The sequence below is a fragment of the Felis catus genome, chromosome B4, assembly GCF_018350175.1.
Source record: "Felis catus isolate Fca126 chromosome B4, F.catus_Fca126_mat1.0, whole genome shotgun sequence".
Lineage (NCBI taxonomy): Eukaryota > Metazoa > Chordata > Mammalia > Carnivora > Felidae > Felis > Felis catus.
Genome location: NC_058374.1, coordinates 127,082,237 through 127,101,913, shown reverse-complemented (window position 1 = coordinate 127,101,913; position 19,677 = coordinate 127,082,237). Strand labels below are relative to the sequence as shown.

General features: G+C 48.7%; 1 protein-coding gene across 10 annotated transcripts in view; it reads right to left on the bottom strand.

Annotated features, from left to right (window-relative positions):
* BTBD11 (BTB domain containing 11) overlaps positions 1 to 19,677 on the bottom strand; it is a 315,613-nt gene that overhangs the window by 41,052 nt on the left and 254,884 nt on the right. For 7 of the 10 annotated variants that reach the window (XM_045062278.1, XM_045062275.1, XM_045062277.1 and 4 more), the window contains 7 exons: positions 9,521 to 9,686; positions 7,026 to 7,115; positions 4,974 to 5,075; positions 2,929 to 3,022; positions 2,677 to 2,812; positions 1,736 to 1,956; positions 7 to 185 (listed from right to left, as the gene is read on the bottom strand). In XM_045062278.1, the coding sequence (XP_044918213.1) occupies positions 7 to 185; positions 1,736 to 1,956; positions 2,677 to 2,812; positions 2,929 to 3,022; positions 4,974 to 5,075; positions 7,026 to 7,115; positions 9,521 to 9,686 (988 nt within the window). The remainder of the gene's footprint in view (positions 1 to 6; positions 186 to 1,735; positions 1,957 to 2,676; positions 2,813 to 2,928; positions 3,023 to 4,973; positions 5,076 to 7,025; positions 7,116 to 9,520; positions 9,687 to 19,677) is intronic. The other 3 variants (XM_045062276.1, XM_045062279.1, XM_045062280.1) reach the window with 3 other exon arrangements.

The following is a 19,677-nucleotide window of genomic DNA, read 5'->3' as shown; positions in this document are numbered from 1 at the left end:
TCTTACCTTGCTCGCTTTCAAGATCTCGAACATCAGGGGCAGGCCTTGAGTAATGAGCTCCTCTGTGTACTCCTCCTCCTGAATGGTCTTAAACTCCTTCAACAGGCACTGGATAAGAGGCCTGCGGTGTTGCTGGAAGGCGATCCGCAAAGACTCCAGCCACGTGTGCAGGGTCCATGGGACACCTGGGAGAGGGAGGGGAGGGCACGGAGGGGAGGAGAGGGCGAGACAGAAAACAACCACAACAGAAGGTGTGTTTTTATCTGGAAGCTGGCCTTCCCCCAGGACATCACCAAACTGCGAGACCAAGAGACCGACTTGGGGTGAATACAGCCAGGGTAGTTTGTATTTTTTTTCTCCCCCTGAAGACTTGCAGATGTTGAAACTAAAGATCACAGTTCAATTCCCTTAGCTATGGGTGTCCATCTCTGCATGCTCGTCACATTCGCGGGGGCTGCATTTTTACAAGCTAGAACCACCGTGTAGAACGTGGAATTGTCACACGCCGCTTCTGCCTACTCCATACTTCTGAGTCCTGACTTCATTCACCTCCACCCCTTCTGCCTTCTGGGGAGACAGAAGCCCAGGGAGGGAAGTGTCTTGCCCGGGATGAGATAGCACCAGGCGAGAGCACAGAGCTGGTGAAACCCATCGGTGGACTTTGTCATCTACCGCACTGGCCAGGACGGACGCGTATGTCGGAAAAAGACCCGGGAGGATTCTGCCGCTGCTCCCCTGTGCAAAACAACTTTCCCATCTGTGGGCACTTCATCGGGTTCTTCCTCCTTTAATAGAAACCCCTCCAGCAGCTGATTGCTGCGATTTGCTTCTCCCCTGTTGAGGTGAGGCACAGAGGAAGAATGCGTCTCACTACTGTTTATAACGAGCAGGCCATTCAGAGCCTGGAGCTTCATCATTATGGTAAACAGGCTCTCTGGGCAGTGGCATACATATCCCACAGACTGAACTGCTACCCTGAGAGAGGGGCCCACGTCCAGAGCAGCAGCAGGGGGCCTCTCCTCAGGCCCTCAGCCCACCTTGACCTGCCACTCCGTGTGTTGAAGGCCCAGGCTGGGTCCTGCTGTTCTTGTGCGGGGCTGTTGCCTCTAGACCGGGGAAAACTGGGCGAGCCTGTTTCCTGGACGCACGGAGGAGACGGGTCTGAGCTCGCTCATTCAAGGAAGAGCCACCCCCAAATTTTCCCGAGGGTGGCTTTGCCCCCGCAAGCTCAGTGGGTGAGCCTGGCAAAAAGACGCCCTCGTCCTAGCTGTTGGCCTGGCTGCTGCTTCGTGATTTGGGTGCTCTAAGGCAGTGATTCCCCAACCACTGGGAGCCACCTGGGATGATTGTTAAACATAAAGATTTCCGGCCTTTATCCATCCAGACCCTCAACAGCAGAGCCTCTGGGTGTAGGGCCTGGCAATCCGTATTCAGACAAGCTCCCAGGTGATTCCAATTCCTAAGTTCTCAGGGTCCAGAGTTTGGGAATCATGAGAAAATGACCTGAGGTCAGGCGTTTGGGGCTGGAAGGGTGATGCTGTCTTTGGGGATAGCTCGGGCAGTTTAGCCTGGAAGGGCTCCAACCAGCAAATGCGAAATTCCCTGGGCCTGTGTGTGTGTGTGTGTGTGTGTGTGTGTGTGTGCGCGTGTGTGTGGGTGTGTGCACGTGTGTGTGTGAGTCACCTAGCACTGGGCAGTGATGCTGTGTCCAGTGGCGGAGGGTGCCCAGACTGACCTATGCTCCTGATATCAATTGTGACATCCACGTAGCCATGCTCAGCGCTGTGATACATGGCCTCCCTCAGGGCTCTCAGTTTGGCCTTGCTGTTGCGGCTGGCACAGAGGGGAGGCGGGGCTGTCTCCGCCAGGTCAGTCCCCTCGGCCAGAATCTCCTCCAGGGACAGGATATCACTCTTCTCCTTCTCTGGCTGAGCGAGCAGTTTGCGGAACACATTCCTGTCAATCATAAACCCAGAGAGGAAGACACTCAGAGATGGAAGGGTTTTGCCGGGGCAGGGATGGGGTGTGGGCAGTGGGGACACCACTCGTGTGAGACAAGGGAATGGCAGGAACAACTCTGGAGTCGTGGCTTCAGAGGCCTGACCACGGGTGCTATGTTTTAGGGCTGGGTGGAGGAGACGGTGGAGCATGACTGGCTTTGTTTCCTGGAGGACAACCTGGAGCAGCTAAATGCTTTCCACAAGTATCCAGAAGGCTCTAGAACTGTGCTCTTTTAACCATCAACCTGCACAGGGTCCCACATGAATTTGCTTTACATGGGGTTATGTGTAATAAAATTGGATGGGGTAAAACCTGAAGGCCATGTGACAAGAAATAACCAAACACGAGGGGTTTTATTATTTTTTAAATGGATCCTTGTCACTTCATGGCAGCTGACGTGACGGGCTCTGACCAACGCTGGCAAAGAGTGGCATCTCTGTGAGGCGGAAGCTGATCCGGGAAAGGACAAAGCAAGGCAGTCTGAGTGGATGTGCGCTGCACGAAGTTGGCTCTGAGCAGAAAGCTGGCAGTGAAGGCCACTGTGGCCAGGCCTGGTGTCTGGCCTGCCTCTGGGCCCCACATCCAGAGATATAGTGGGTCTGGGGTAGGCCTGGGAATCTGCATTTTTAACAAGCACCACTTGGGACCTTGTGGCTTTGGCCCATCCTAGCCTACCTGTGTCCGTGGGCTGCGGCCTGGCTGAAAGAGTTCATATCACCCTGGGGGGTTGTAGAAATTCCATTCCTGTACATGGTTCCTATCAGGGGATCCGCACCACGCTCCAACAGCAAACTAACCAGCTCAAAATTTCCTGCAAGCCCAGAGAAGGGGGTTTTATAAGCGAATAAAGCAAACACACGGTCACAGACACAGCGAGGGCCGAGGTGGTGGAGACCCTTGGCCGGGATGAGAATCAGCAACTCTTACCTACGGCAGCAGCCAGCTGGAGGGGCGTTTCCGAGTAGTTCTCCTCGCCGTGCTCCACGGAACCTTCCACCTTGGCCCCGGCGTCCAGGAGCAGCTGCAGAGGAAGAGTGGCCATTGAGACATTTAAAGACATGTGCTGTGAGGACACGTCAGGAGAGCTGGTGGGAGTCAGCACAGTGCCAATGTTCCTGCCCTCCCTCTGGGTCAGTGGCCATGTGCACAGGGTGAGGGCAACTGTACCTTGGGGGATGAACTGATGGCCCCTCGAATCTACTAGAACCTCGGACTATCAAAGTGTGGTCCACGGAAAAGCAGCATCAGCATCCCCTGGGAGCTTTGAAATGCTGGCTCTCAGGGCCCACCCCCGACCAACTGAATGAGAGTGTTTGCATTTCAGCAAGATCTCCAGGTGATTTATAAGTACATTGAAGTTTCCAGAAGTGCTGACTGAGCAGCTCATGGCATCAGAGTGCTGGAAGACTCCCTTTTCGGGTCGGTTACACAAAGCCTCGGAGAGAGCATTAGAGGGATCTCTTAGAACCACAGAATCTTGAGTTCTGAAGGACTCTGGAGACCACCTGGGCCAATGAGGGCAAGGATGCCTTCTAGAACACTCTGGATGGCTCTGAGTATAGTTTAGCCAATGCTAAATTTCCTGGCCAGCAATTAATAAAGAGGCAGAGTGAGAATCCAGGAGTTTACTCCGTTCTGTGCATTCCTGAAGGGCTTCTTCAAGATGGAGATTCTGTCTGTGCCGGATCTCACTCTCAGTGAATGTGCTCTCAGGACCACCAATGGAGAATGGGGGGGGGGGCAATCTACCTTCTTTGTTACATATCCAGGGCTCCCTCAGGGCACAGCCAGGAGAGGGCTGACTCCTGGCATTCCGGGACCTGTGTACCTGCAGTGAAGAGGTGGCCTGACTTCTTTTTGGGTTTGCCTGGCTGCCCGCTGCTCCTATTCCTGATTTAAAGGCTTGGGGATGCCACTGCACTTTAAGGGTGGCATTTGTGTCCACTAGGCCACCTCCCGATCCCTTCTTTCTTATATTCCTCTACCAAGAGTGAAGTGGGCAGAAGTTTCAGCTCTCAGCATAACACGTCATACTCCCAACCTCCTGAAACATGACTTTGGGTCTGTCCTAAGGAGTCCCATGACTGAGGAAACAACAAAAGATTCCTGTGGATTTCCAACATTGCCTCATGGTCCCTGGAACACTTATTTCCTGCTCTGTAAACTTCTAAGACGCTTGGAGCACATAACAGCAAGTATTCCTGATGTACCCACAGCTCAGCACCATGAGGCCAGGTGTGATAATGGACCTGGATGCTGAGTTCTTTTTTCCTGATGAAGTGAAGAGCAAGTTTAAGATCTAGAATATATTCGATGGCTATTTGTTGAATACCAACTGTACAAGAGCCAGAAAAAGTATCACCAATACATACTTAAATGCCCAACGGCCCTCGGATGAGGACATCTCTCCGTACTTGGGGAGCCTTGGGTAGCTGTTTCAGAAGACACATCCAAAGGCCTTACTCTTGACCTCTTGGATCAGATTCTCAATAAGTAGAATCCAAGCAAGTGTCATTTAGAATCATTCCCTTGGCAACTTGGGGATGCTTCTTTCCACTAGTTAGAAACCACTAGATTCTACACAAACACCAGGGTCACACCTCAGGGGAGGTTCTAAGGTCTCACACCATCCAAGTCTCACGATTCACATTGCGACAAGCAAAATGAACAAATCCACAAAATTGCAGCTCAGGCCCCACCCCCGAGCAACCAGGAACAACTTCATAAGTTTGCCACTCTTCTGTGTGAGGCTGCATGTGGGTATGTGATCGTTTCATATTGGTTAAGGCCAGGCCATATAGATCATTACATATGATATTTTCACTTATATGATATGAATGTGCTATATTTAGTTGCAATTAACCAATATGAATCTCTTAGGGAATATGCATGCTGGGAGAGGTAACAGATTTGCATGATGGAAGAGGGTAAAATTAAAGGTCAGATGTGGATAGGGAAATACATTAATATACCTGAACTACAGGAATATGTCCATGCAACACAGCAAAAGTCAGAGCCGTCCAATGGCGGGTCTCAGGGTGGACGGATGGATATTTATGAGGAGTACTGACAACCTATAAACAAATTGAAGTTATTTTCAAAATGTGACCTTCACAATATTTTGACTAGCAAATCTGACCTATCTGTGGCTGGGCATGTGGGCTAGAGATGTACAGAAGGACATTCTAGAAGTGCTTTGGGAAATGTCGGTAACAGTGGGGTAGTGACTTTATGTTCTCTGTGCATCATAAGGTCTCCTCTGCTTCTTGTCTGAAAGGAATTAAACCGATGATTTCTGACTTCCTCTGAGGTGCCTGGGAGAAGCTGTAATGGCAGCTACCACAAGCCAACTCTCCAGCCTGTCCCCTCTTTCTGCTTAAGGAAGGGTGGTGGTTCTGAGAGCCATAGGGTGTCAGACAGCATGAGATGCCATATCATTACATTCGCACCTTTAGGGGAAATTCTCAGCAGCAGCAAACCCCAGGCAAGGCAAGGTCTGCTTTGAGTTTTCAAGCCAGGGAAGACCACTACCCATCTGATGGAGTCACATTCCCATCTGGTCACAGCTCACCCTACCCTGTTCTCATTTCACTGTTCTTCTGGCTTCTCAGTTGACAAGGACCCTCATGCTACTGGAAACCTGGGCACAAAACCTTCCCTGGACACACCACGAGTGAGCAATCTGATACTGGTCCTTCAATATGGGGGGCCTCAAAACACTCTAGGCCAAAAGAGAGGCAACAGGGAAGCTGAAGGTTGGGGCCCTTCAGGACTGGCACCCACACATGGCTTTTCTCCCAAACACCCCTGGGACCAAACAGCTGTGATGTCTGACTCATTCAGAGCAGCTGAATTCACTCGTCACCTGTCAGGGTAGGCCTTGAGCTGGCTAGGAGTCATGGAATGGGCTAGAGAGGATCAGAGAAGCCCACCAGGACCCAAAGATGAGGAGCCCTTGCAGGGGTCTGCATGGTGTTGGGGGATTCATAACAGGCAAGAAAATCCCCAGTACCTGAAACTTATAATATCCAAAATGGTCTGGATGCAAAACTAGGTCTATTGCCTGTTTTCCTCAGATGAATATAAAACTCACTAATTAAAAAAAAGCACAGTACTAAGACTACAAGAACATCTAATTTTGAACTAAAAAAGTTTTATAGGGTTGCTGAGTTAGGACTGCAGCATGCCAACCTTCCTAGCCTCTGGGGCTGCCAGTTGCTGGCTGCCAGACAGACAGGATAGGACGTGGTCGAAAAGCGTGATTTCACCTATCACAAGCCTCGTGGTGTGTGTGCGCGAACTAGTATTGACTGAGCCCCAAACTTATGCTAGGTCCTCTTTGTATTTATTTCTTCCAGCAACTCTCTGAGATGGGTGTGATTATTCTCCCCCTGTTGTGGATGGGGATGCTGAGGCTCAAAAAGGTTAAGCCACCTGCCCCAGCACAAAAGCAAGTTACTAAGACTCAGCAGTTTCGGAATTTGAGCTTAAGTGTCAAACTCTAAAGCCTGCGGGGGTGCGCTTCCCACGATAAATACACCACACTGCCTCACGGAAGCTTTGCCATTAGCTTTAGGACCTGTGGCTTCAACTCAGCCAATAGGCGAACCAATCAGGATTTGGTTGGGAGGGGGTAGGATCTGAGGGAGCTACACCTTAGGTCAGGGTATGGGAAGCAGCTCTGTCTTATGTCCTGATGGCTCAGGAGAGAGCTCCCTGCCCTGATCCCAGAAGGAATGGATCAGTAATAAGAATCAGACTCAGTTCAGCTGAGATAAGGGAACGCTGGTGCTTCTTGTAGCTTCATTGGTTGTTTTTAAATGAAATATGCACGTGGGCAGCTCCCTGGGATTTGGTTGGGCTGGGGCCTCCAGATGGAGGAAATCTACCGGCTGATTTGACCTATTTGCTGGACTGACCACCCCCAGTGGTGGCTCTCAGGAGAAAAAGCCCCTCCCCCCCTTTGCTCATTTTCCCTGGGGGACTGCCAGGCCCAGGGGCCCTGTAGCCCTCTGCACCCTCACCTCGACATTCAGGTCAGCTCCGGCATCCAGCAGCATCTGAACCATTGCCTCGTCCCCACGGACGCAGGCATACATCAGGGGGGTCATGCCCTGTGGTGGGTTAAAAACCAGAGAATGGAGAAGGTTTACAAGGTAGCTGTGTCACTGGACGATAGCAAATGGAAAATCTTACTTGTGTGTAGGTGGCTATGTTTGTACTCAAAATCCAGCATTAAAAAAATAAACGTGCTGCCCTTATGACTCATAAAATCACAATCCTCCCTATTTTGAAAACCAAAATGAAGGCAAAAAAAAAAAAAAAGGTGGGGATTGCCGTTTTTGCAATTATCTTTGCTTAAGTTGGAGTATTTTCATTTGTCTGTCCTAAGGTGCAAGAGACCTAAGGGGGTTTGCTAAAACACGTGGCTGATTTCAACTTACAGGTCTTGGGAACTTTCTGGACTCTGTGGTGTCAGTCCTAAGTTATCTAACTCATAAACACTGTTTCCTTGACATTTTTCTCTTTCACAATGTAAGTATCATCTTTGCTCTACACAGCTGCTGGCCAGTGTCAAGGGAAATTGTGTGCCTCTGAGCATGCCCCCATCACTGATGTCTGGTTTATCATTTACAAGCAAAAGGCAAGTGAATGAGGAATGGTTTTTAGGAATTCCATGTTTGCCAGTGACTCCTGCTTATTTTGAAGTTCCACAACCATTAGAAGGGAGGGATGGATTTTTCAATAAACAGTGTTGAGAAGGTGGCTACTTGGGAAAACGTGCAAGTTAGAGCTTATCTCGCACCATCTAACTGGATCTGTTTCTAGGTGTAAAAGTAATGGAAGAAATCATGAAGGAAAAGCATTACGGTGTTGAGGACCTAAAACCGAAAACATAAACAAAATCGAAAGGTAGGCAATAAATTGAGACATATTTGTCATAGTATAAGAAAGGGTTATATGCCTAATATGTAAAGAGCTCTTCTAAATAAAGAAGACAATAAAAGCTCCAGTGAAAAACTGGCAAAAGGTAAGGAAAATGTTAATAGGGAGGGGCACCTGGGTGGCTCAGTCGGTTAGGCATCTGACTTCGGTTCAGGTCATGATCTCATGGTTCATGGGTTTGAGCCCCGTGTCAGGCTCTGTGCTGACAGCTCAGAGGCTGGAGCCTGCTTCAGAGTGTGTGTGTGTGTGTGTGTCTTTCTCTCTGCCTCTCCCCTACTCACACTCTGCCTCTCAAAAATGAATAAACAGTTAAAAAAATTTTTTTTAAAGATTGATGGGGAAACACATATGTTGTTGGAGGGTGTGTACAAGGAAACAAAGTCTCTGAGAAAGTCATTTCAGAAAGGTTGATGTCTATGAGCCATTACGTCCACTTTTAAGAACTTCCCTAACGATGAACACAGTGTAACGTACAGGATTGCAGAGTCACTATGTTGCACACCTGAAACTACTGTGTCAACTATACTTCGATTAAAAAAAAATTTCCCTAATGAAAAAAAAATCCCTAATGAAATAATCAGGGATTTTGAACAAAGACTTGTGTAAATATGTTTAACTCAGCATTATTGATATAAGTAGTGAGAAGCAACCTAAATATCCAACAACTGAGGTATGGTTAACTGAACAAATAATAGGACCATTTTATGTCGCCATTAAAAGTGATTTAAAAAATAGTATTTAATGATATTGCAAAGTACCTATAATATAAATTGTCGAAAAAGGCAAGATATTATAAATATCTGTTTTAAAAAAATATAAATGTGTGTGTGTGTGTGTGTGTGTGTGTGTGTGTGTGTGTGTGTGTGTGTTAGGGATCCTTGTTGCTCAAGAAAATTCTTAGCTGCTATTCCTTCCCTGGAACTCACTGCATGAGCTGCCCATATGAGAAACAGCTCCATCTGTCCCATGTGACTTTCCATCTGGGGCTCACATTGAAAACTGCTGTTTGTTTCTCTGTCCATGACACCTTCATCCACATGGTGTCTCCCTGACTGGTAGACGCACGAGCTTCTCCCTGTACCTCAGTTTCAGGGACTTGGGGGATAGCTGCCTATATCTCTGAGGTGCCTCCGAGGGTTCCCCAGAATGACTTTTGTGTATCTCAAACATACCCTGAAAGTTTTGTAAAAATACTCCTGGAGTTGTTCTGTGATGCAGTAACAGGCAGGCAGGCAGAGAACTAATTTTAACCACACTGAAAAAAAGGACTTGAGGGACACATACTAAATATAAATGATGGCTATCTGGGTGATGGCATTATTTCCTTTCTGGAATAGGCCTATTTTTCTCAATTTTCCATTTCAGCTGCAATGATCATGTGCAATTTCTATAAAGATGAACAAGGATATTTTTATATTTTAAAAACCGAAACTAACTCAATAAATAAATAAAAATCACCCTAAGTCACCAGCAGGGGGAGTGTGTGTCCAGTGCCTGCTGTTGGCAAAGTCGTGGGGCAGCGTACCTGGCGGAGGTTGGAGGGGTTGCCTGTTCAGAGACTCGGGCCCTGTACCTGTTCGCTCATGGTGTTGATCCCATCCGGCCCTAGGAGCGACACCGCCTGCTTCACCAGGTCCGTCCGCCCACAGTTCAGCATCCGGAAACCCAGGTCCTGTTTAAACTTGGCTTCGATGGCCACGGCGTCCAGCTTCCGAGAAGCACAAAAGCAGTCGTCGGCCCTAAGGAAGGGAGAGACGATCAGTGAGGTGCAGTGGCTTCCCCAGGAACTGGTCCTTGAGGACCAGTGAGAGTTAGAAAGCACCAAGGATCCTTTGCCTTTGTTTTTCATGTCAACTGCCTGTTCCTAGGCTCCAATTAAAATCTGGATGTCTCGATCCTTTGTCCTTTATAACTGCTGCTGATCTGTCTTCCTCTTTGCTTCCACAGCATACTGAGCTAAGCATGGTCATAGCTAATATTAACTGAATGTTTACTGTGGGCTAGGCCCTCTGCTAAACTCTTCACACGAATCAGTTTATTCAATCCCCACACAACCTCAAAAGGCAAGTACTATCACTACCCCTCTTTAAACCCTGGGGAAACAGACATAGATAAAGGAGTTGCCCAGGGCTACAAAGCCAACAAGCTGGAGTAAACACTGTCCCAGAACCTCCTTTCATCCCCTCCCCTTGCTAATTCAGAGAGTAGAAACTGAGGAAAGGAGCCAGGTGTTCAGAATTCCTGGTTCTCCTGGGGAGAGCATTTGAGGGCCGAACCACAAAGGGAGCCTCAGGAAGTGGGGCGGATAGGTATGTGCTTGGCTCTTCATTGAGTTTCTGATATATCATTCGTCTCTTCTGGCAGAGGAACCTTGGGCAGAAGTCTACCCTGAAATATAAACCCAGCTGTAGGAGATACAAGGGCTTGGACAGGAGACCATAAGAATTTGCTTCTGGCCACCAGGGGGAGCTGATACAGTGAAGATAGAAGCCAGAGTAAAAGACTGGAAGCTTGGTGTTGATGTGGGGTCTAATCTGCATGCCCGCCTGAGCAGCTGGGTGTCAGGCTAGGTCTCCAACAGCCTATTTGTACAAGCACAGTTGCCCAGGACCCTGGACTCCGGGGTTAAGACCTTTTCATGGCAGGCAGGGGAGCCAAGACCACCCAACACTGTCGGAGGACTTTCTGGGCACGCCTGAGGGCTCCCCAGGTGGTGGGAGAGGACTGAAGGACCCTGGGCCTCAGCATCCAAGATGCAATCCCCTAGGGCACAGAATGGAGCTATGCCATAAGGCATGGTACATGGGGCTTTGGACTTGGGACTCTTACAGCGAGGGTGGCTAGATTTAGCAAATCGAAGTGTGCCGTAGCAAATGTGGTGTGGAACAAATCTACACTAAAACACTGCTTATTTGAAATTGAAAGTAAATTTTTTTTTTTGACTTGGGAAAGGGCAGAGCCATCTGTCATGATTTGAAAAGAGTCTGAGGACTTAAAAACTGAGAACAAACTGAGGGTTGATGGGGGGTGGGAGGGAGTGGAGGGTAGGCGATGGGTATTGAAGAGGGCATCTTTTGGGATGAGCACTGGGTGTTGTATGGAAACCAATTTGACAATAAATTTCATATATTAAAAAAAAATGAAAAGAGTCTGAGGAGAGACCATGGATCCCAGCATCTCCAGAGTTAGAGGAGAAACCCCAAGTGGGGTGGCAGGCTTCATCTGAGTTCCCTAAAAAAGTGGTTAAGAAAGAAGCTTCAGGCCAAATGGACAAGACAGAGCAAAGCGGATGAGGGCAAGGTGCTGGGGGCATACAGAGAGGCTTCTGGAGGGGGAAAGGTGGGTGTTTGCATGTGTTGTGTTGACATGTCTGGAGCCTTGAATGGGTCAGGTGCATGTGCAGATCTTGGGGAGGTATCAGATTTGACTAATTGTAAGGAAAACTTTTCTTCGAAAAGACCATTATCTAGTTCAGGAAGAGGTTGGTTTGTGAACTCAAGAGCCTCCTTCTTAAGAGCAAAGATGCTATGAATTATCATTGTCAGTGAATTTGCAATCTCCTCTCTCCTGTCTGCGTCGAAGTCCCTTCTGCTATCCTCTATGCTTGACTGATTCTCTCAAACAAGCATTTTGTTTTTTCTCTGGAGTCAAGCTGAATTCCATGTGACTGGCTAAATGTAACTGAGAACCTACTGTGTGGGGGCACCATGGCAGGGGGCTAGGAGGTGGAAGACACAGACCCCGCCCCGTGTTCCCCGAGCGCCCAGACTCATAAACCAATAATTCCAAGAACATCAGGACAAGTGTTTACCAGCTACAGAGGTCCTTGATTTTAATTAGAAAGAGACAAATGGCAAGAAAATTACTGTAGCAAAGATGATGATAATTGTTATTATAGGAAGCTAATGTTTACTGAATTCTTGCTTTTGAAATCTAAGTTCTTTCCATGTATTAGGTCATACAATCCTCACGACAAGCCCATGACATAGGGGCCCCATTCTAGAGGTGAGAAACCTGCCCAAGGTTGACCAGCGATCTGACACCCCAGTCTGACCTTGCTCGGTGGGACCTGGCACTTTTCCATTGTGCTGGTGTGCCCACATATAGAGGTGCCTTCTGTTTTTTTTAAAGTGTTTATTTATTTATTTTTTTTAATTTTTTTTTCAACGTTTATTTATTTTTGGGACAGAGAGAGACAGAGCATGAACGGGGGAGGGGCAGAGAGAGGGAGACACAGAATCGGAAACAGGCTCCAGGCTCTGAGCCATCAGCCCAGAGCCTGACGCGGGGCTCGAACTCGCGGACCGCGAGATCGTGACCTGGCTGAAGTCGGATGCTCAACTGACTGCGCCACCCAGGCGCCCCTTCAAGTGTTTATTTTTGAGAGACAGAGAGACAGACAGAGCAAGAACACAAGTGAGGGAGGGGCAGAGAGGGAGGGAGACACAGAATCCAAAGCAGGCTTCAGGCGCCGAGCTGTCAGTGCAGAGCCCAGCGTGGGGCTCAAACCTATGAACTGCAAGATCATGACGACCTGAGCTGAAGTCAGACATTTTATCCAACTGAGCCCCCCCCAGGTGCCCCTGTACAACTGCCTTCTTGAGCGCATCTCCTGGATGTCTCCCAGGGCCCTCACATTTAGTATGTCCAAAATGCAACTTGTTCTTAACACGTCCACCCCCTGCCCTCCCAACCTGTCCCCCAGTCATCCTGTCTCCATGAATGGCACCATTGTCCACCCAGGTGCTCAGGCCAGAACCTTCTCCCACGCTCATGTCCATTCCATCAGCCGTTGATTTTGCCACCCAAATCCCAAATCCGTCCACTGCCCTCCAGCTCCACTGCCCACACACTGGTTCCAAACCCCAGCCTCTCTCATCTAGTAGTGCAGTGGCCTCCTCACTGGTCTGTCACTTCTATTCTTTTTGCCGTCCAAACCAGTCTCTTACACAAGGCAAGAGTGAGCTTAAACTGTAAATAAAACTGTGTTGTGCCTCTGCTTAAATAAGACCTTCCAATGCCTTCCCATGTACTGAGAATAGAATCCAGCTCCCCCAGGATGGCCCACAAGACTCTGCAGTGGTGGGGCCTGTCCTGCTCTCCCACCCCTCCTTTGGCAGGGGCCACTCTCCACTGGCCAATCTCTCTCCTGACTCGAGGACTTTATTCTTGCCCTTCCCCCTCCTGGCCCCTTCTCACCCCTCAAATAGGAGCTTGAATGTTACGTCCAAAGGAGGCCTTCTATAACAATTTCATCCTTCCTTTTGTTAGCACCTTTTACAATCTGTGACTACTCTATTCATTCATTCTATCTATCTATCTATCTATCTATCTATCTATCTATCTATCTATCATCTATCTACCTTCTTATTTCTTTTCTCCATGAGGCTGTCAGCCTCCTGGGGGCAGGACCACATCTATCTTATGCCTGTGTTATGTGCTTAAAGCATGTGGTATTAACTGATAGGTAAGCCATGCACGGCCTGCCCTTTATTCGTGAGAGCAGGCCCCAGGAAACACCTGTTTTTCAAGAATTCCTCAGTCATACAAAGTAAGTAACGATTCTGGTTACTGAATTTTACTGGCTAAAGCAGGTAAGAAACATCTTCTATAAAGGTTTCTGTTCAACTGGTTTGTTAGAGAATTAAACTCTGCCAAATTTAAATTCCTGCAGCATTCCTGTAAACACGACTCGGAGCTCGATTTACTGTCTCTGGAAAGCCTCGGAAGGATCTACCACCAAAGACCAATAGGTCCCCCTGTGCCTGCCTAAGTGTGGGACTTATTTATGCAGAAATCTACTAAGCCGGTCACCCTGGGGCTTCACCAGAAGGTGATCAGCTTTGTGGTTTCCCTTCCGGTGGCTTTCAACGATGCCATGAAAAAATCTGATCAATTTAAATAAGAGGTCAGCTACCGAGGTAGTCAATTCCTCTGATTTCTCAAGGGCCCTGGCCCCAAGAGATTGGCTCAGTAGTTTCCACCACTTCAAGAATGTGACTTCAGAAAGATGTTTTCCAGGAAGCCTGCAGGCCTGAGCACACACACACGGCAAGTAATCGGGTTTTCTCCCCTAGGAAGGAGTCGGCACTGAGGCGGGATGTTGGTGCATTCCGCTGGTCTCTGGATGCACTCCCAGTGACGAATGGGAGCTGGTGAGGCCTCAGACACATTTTACTCACGTATGAATTTTTAAAGCTAGCACACTGAGTAGTTGTGAGCATGAACTCTGGTTCTCAGTTCTGCTATTTAGCAGCTGTGTGATCTTGGGGCAAGTCACTTAACCTCTCTGTTTTTGTCTTCTCATCGGTAAAATGAGTTTAGTAATAATACCTTCCTCACAGGATTTTGGGTGTGGATGAAATGAGATAAACCATGTACAGTGCTTAGAAGGAAACAGAGTTTAGCACACGGCTCTCGTTAAATGTTACAGATCTCCTATTACGATCATTATTGTAAATCACCAAGCAAGGTGCATACTGGAGAGAACACACTGAATTTGGAAGAAGCAAATACAGAGACTCGGAGACTGAAGAACACTAATAACAGTGTTTCTTAAGGTCTCAAACAGACACCACATCTAACCATTTTCACCAGAATAAAGGCAGTCCTTCTCCCAGTGGGGAAACCCTGGCCCCCGGAGAGACTGCCATGCCCCAGCATGGTTTTGCCAGCAAGCTGTAAGGGACGGAAGGGGGAACGGGGGTCATGCCTGATCAAAGTCCAGTTTCTGGAATAATTCAACAAGCAGGAAATGGCAGAACAGAGCCACTCAAGGTGCTGTGGGCCTGCTCGGCCAGGCTCCCAGCCCCTCTTTTCTTTCCCACGCCCTGGACCAATCCTGATCCCATGGGTGCTAGAAAGTGCCGGCGGTTCCCAGGCTCCCTGAGCACTGACTCTGGGCTAACTCTGGGAAGCCTGTCCCCAAGGGTGTGGGCTCCGAAGTGTGACTGCCTGGGTTTGTCACCTGGCTCTACCCTCACTAACTGCTTATGCTGTGCACCTAACCCTGCACAGGTAACTTAAACTCATTCCATTTTCTCACCTGTAAAATGGGGACAGGGGTGCCTGGGTGGCGCAGTCGGTTAAGCGTCCGACTTCAGCCAGGTCACGATCTCGTGGTCCGTGAGTTCGAGCCCCGCGTCGGGCTCTGGGCTGATGGCTCAGAGCCTGGAGCCTGTTTCCGATTCTGTGTCTCCCTCTCTCTCTGCCCCTCCCCCGTTCATGCTCTGTCTCTCTCTGTCCCAAAAATAAATAAACGTTGAAAAAAAAATTAAAAAAAAAATAAAATGGGGACACTAACATTTATACACATTTTACTGATTTAATAAATATTTATTAGTTCTTACCGTGTACCAGGCATATTATAAGATTTTTTTTTTTTACAAATATGAACATGTTCGATGCTCACAATAACCCTGTGAAGAAGGCATTATTGTTATTTACCTAGTTTATAGACAAGGAAAAACGGGGCAGAGAGAGGTTAATTAACTTGCTTATTGTCACATAGCTAATAGGGGTCAGGATTTAAAGCCAGGCAGTCTGGCTCCAGAGTCTGTCCCAATAACCACTCTGTACAGCCCAGTTTTTAGCAATGTGCTGGCAATCACAGGGCATCCGTGCGTGACTCTGGGATCTGAACCTCAAAGGCCCAAACAGTCCCCACAACCATGACCTTCCCTCATCAGTAATAAAGAAGCCACCCTTTATTGCATAGCTCACTGTGTGCCAGGCAGCATACTAGGTGCTCAATTCCTCCCACTTCAACTGACCTCTCCTTGAAGGTCTTATCATTATTCCCTTTCTACTGACAAGGAAACTGAGGCACAGGGCTGAGTGCTCGACCCCAAAGCCTGTCTCCCATGGGGCAGACGGAACCCAGCGCTCAAGACCAGAGTTCATATCCCTTTGTGCTTCATACTTGAAACCCGGGGCAGGTGGCTTAACCTCTCTGGACTTGTTTTCCCATCTGCAAAGCAGGGTTGACAGCAGCACTTCTGTCCCCAGCAGCTGTGACAAGGACCCAGAGGTCGTACTTTTGAACCATCCAGCACAGTCGTGATAACAACTGCCCGATACGGAGAATGCACCATTTTATAATTGTAGGTCCTCTTTCCAGGGATTTAATCAGGCCATCTGGAAGTCCCCCGCCTCCCCATCCTCCAATGCCACACTTCTCCAGTCCTTTCCTTGCCCCCAAGGCCCTCTCCAGCTGCTGTGGGGCCCAGTGCCTCTGAGCGTGGCCCTCACCGCGACCTGGCTTACAGAGCCTGAGACAGTTCTGCCGTGGCTCCCACGGCTTCTCACTTCCCCTTCAGGTTTTTGTTCTTGTTCATCTGGGTCTTACCAGTAGGCTGGCAACCCGGGACAGAGCAACTTCCCAGGCCTTTCTCAGAGGCTGTGGCCAGAGGTCAGCTTGGGAGGGGAGGCCATGTGAGGGGTGGAGTCACTTTGCTCTGCTCCCATGGAAGATACCAGTGCCCACCATGGTGGGGCACAGGCGGAGGTATTTGGCCGCTGTGGGGATCACCCTGGGAAGGTGCAGCCCCCCTCTGCCCCTCGGACCCCAGGACCTGTGATTCGGCGTATAGTACGGTTCCCAAGGGCTTGAGATCACATAAGTTGCCTTGGAACAGAGTAAAGATATTAACAGTAGTCAGAGAAATAGTGAAGATTTACAGTTTTCCTAGCATATTCTAGTTAATTCTAATAATGGCATTGACAGAGAGCTTTCCCTATGCTAACCATTTCCCATGTGATAGCTCACCTCATCCTCAAGATAACCCAATGGACTGGGCACTGTTCTCTTTCTTTTACAGATGAAAAACCTGAGGCATGGAGGTTATGTCACTTGCCCAAGGTCACATAGCACATAGGTGGTGAAACCGGCTTTCGACCCCGTTGGTCCGACTCCTGAGCCCACGCTCGCATCCTGCTTAAACCCTCACAGGAGCCCCAAAAGCAAGCATCCGTACCCCCATTTTACAGACGAGGAAGCAGAGACCAAGAGGAGTTAAGCATCCTGTCCTAAAGTCACTTGGCTCCTTCCATCTCCATTTCAGCCCAGACCTGTCTCATCTCAATGTCAGACTTGGGTTTGTGTGTGATCTCCCACACTCTGTCAGCCGAATTCCACAGAATCTGACATTAACGAATGCTTACTGTGTGCCACGCACACTGGGGGGTCCAGAGAGCCCACCTGGATGAGATTTCTGCCCCGAGAGACTCAGAGGCTAGGGGACATGCCACGATTCATGCATTCCCACATACCGTTCACTGAACACCAGCAACAGGCAGGTACAGGGTTAGGTGCTGGGGTCCCGCAGCAAGCGAGCCAGATCAAGCCCTGCCTTCTCAGGCTACATGGACAGAAGGATACTGAGCAAGTTGTTGGCTCCACTGGTGACCACGTAATTGAAAATGGACGTGTCTTGGGAGAAAAATGAGAACAGAACCCTAACTCAAAGTAGTAACCGAGAATCGAGTCCCCGGCCTTTCCTGTTCCTCAGGGGGGATGCTAGAGAGATTTATGATGTCGAGGAGACAACAGGTGCTGATTTCATTATCTGGATCTTCAGGAACTCACTGAAGGGTGGTGGAGACAACTAGTGATGTTGATGTATATGCCAATATAGCCTATTTCCTGGCTGCGTAACCTTGGGCAAGTTCCCCCATCTCTCTCTGGGCCTCCATTTCCCCATCTCTAAGATGGGGAGAACCAGTACCCGTGTTCAGGTTTTGTGAGGAATAGGTGAGACAGTGCATACGAATCTATTTTGGCTATTCTGGAGGTCCTGTTCAAATAAAGACACTAGAGGATGTGGGATGTGTAACGCTGATACAGACTATGGATTTCTAGAAGATGTGCACATATTTCAGCCACCTGAAACGCAGCACGCACATTACAGGCACTCAGCGCCCCTAGTACCTCTATGGGAACTAGGGTAATATGTTGGCTATGAAGCAACATATAAACTAGGCATGGAAAACAGGGTTAATCTCAGGCTCCAACCCTGATTCACTAGTGTGGCCGGTTGGAGTATGGTGTTGTGGTTGGTTGGGGTGTGGTGTTAAGGAAGATTCTGAGGCCATGTCAAGGCTTTGCCAGGAAAGAGGGGCATGTAGGACCCAACAGAACAGTTCTGAAAGTAACTGGTAAGGCAGAAATATGGCCAAGATAAAGGCTCAGATGAATGTGACTTTAGGTCGTGGCTGCACCACCCATCAGCTGTGTGGTCTTGGATGAATCCCATTTCCTTCAACAGCCTCAGTTTCCTTATCCAGAAAATGGGGGTGTTAGGCTGGTCAAGCTCTTGGGTGCCTCCAAGCATGGACATTCTCTGAGTTTATCCCATGTTTTCTGGTGCTCATGTATTATCCCTTACTAGGCAACAGCCTTCCTCCCTGGCTTCATCCCAACATTTTAGCTTCTCTGTCTTCGCTCTTATTTCATGCAAACACTTATTCGTGGCCAAGGGGATCGTCTGGGAAAGGAATGTGTCACAATGACCACCATCTTCCAGCATCCATTCTCCACCCCCTCCTTATAGTAATACAGCATCTTCTGACCTCACTGAGTTTTGGCATGGCACATGGCTGTCCGGTTAGAAATTATATTTCCCCTTGTGGTCAGTGACAGCCATTTGACTAAGTTCCATTTCCCCCTCCCCAGCTGATAAACAGACTTGCCCATGTCCTAGCTCTGACTGTGCAGGTGAGCCCAATGCACTAAGGCAGGGCTGGCAAAGTTTTTCTTTTTCAGGTTTATTTATTTATTTTGAGAGGGACAGACAGTGTGAGTGGGGGAGGGGCAGAGAGAGAGAGGGAGACACAGAATTCCAAGCAGGCTCCGTGCTGCCAGTACAGAGCCCAACATGGGCCTTGAATTCATGAAACTGTGATATCATGACCTGAGCCGAAACAGGAGTTGGATGCTTGCTTAACCAGCTGAGCCACCCAGGTGCCCCAAGTTGGCCAAGTTTTTCTTAATGAATGAGGTAGCCGCTATTTTAGGCTTTAGGATAGATGGTCTCTGTTGGGACCACTCAGGTCTGCTGTTGGGGCTCGAGGACAGCCAGAGGCAACAGGCAAACAAATAGGTGTGACTTTGTTCCCATAAACTTTTGTTAAGAAAAAAGCCAGGCTGACTTATGGGCCATAGTTTGCCGATGCCTACTCTAAAGGAATTGCAGAGCAACAAGATGGAAGGAATTTGGGTCTTCAGGGGGATCTTGTGGAGCAGAGGTGCCCCATGAGCTTGCACTGGCTGATCTATTACACGATGGAGAAATAAACATCTATTATAGTTACATCACTGTACTTTGAGATACTCTTATCATTTGTCTAATACAGGAGCTAGGAAAGTAACTGCCCCTTATGGCTACTCGCCGAATACATCAGAATGGAAAAATACCTTTCCTAGAATTTAAAGGGCCAGATTGGGCTGCTTTCTCCCATTTCCTAATTTCTGTGTCTCTAGATAAGAATACGAGAGTCTGTAGGTCCAAGGCAGGGGTTTACTGCTATAGAGTATATAGGAGAATAAGGTTCTTGGGTTTCATTTATAAGGGTCTGGTGGCCCCCAGGATAAAAGCAAGACAATGTGCTCTCAGTGTGTCAGCGGCTGCACTGGCCAGGCTGCCTGGGGGGATCCTGAGGGTGTACCAGGGCCACAGGGGCCCGGCCCTAGTTTCCCAGTTTATTGACCTCCTGCCTGGAGGAGGTCAGCCT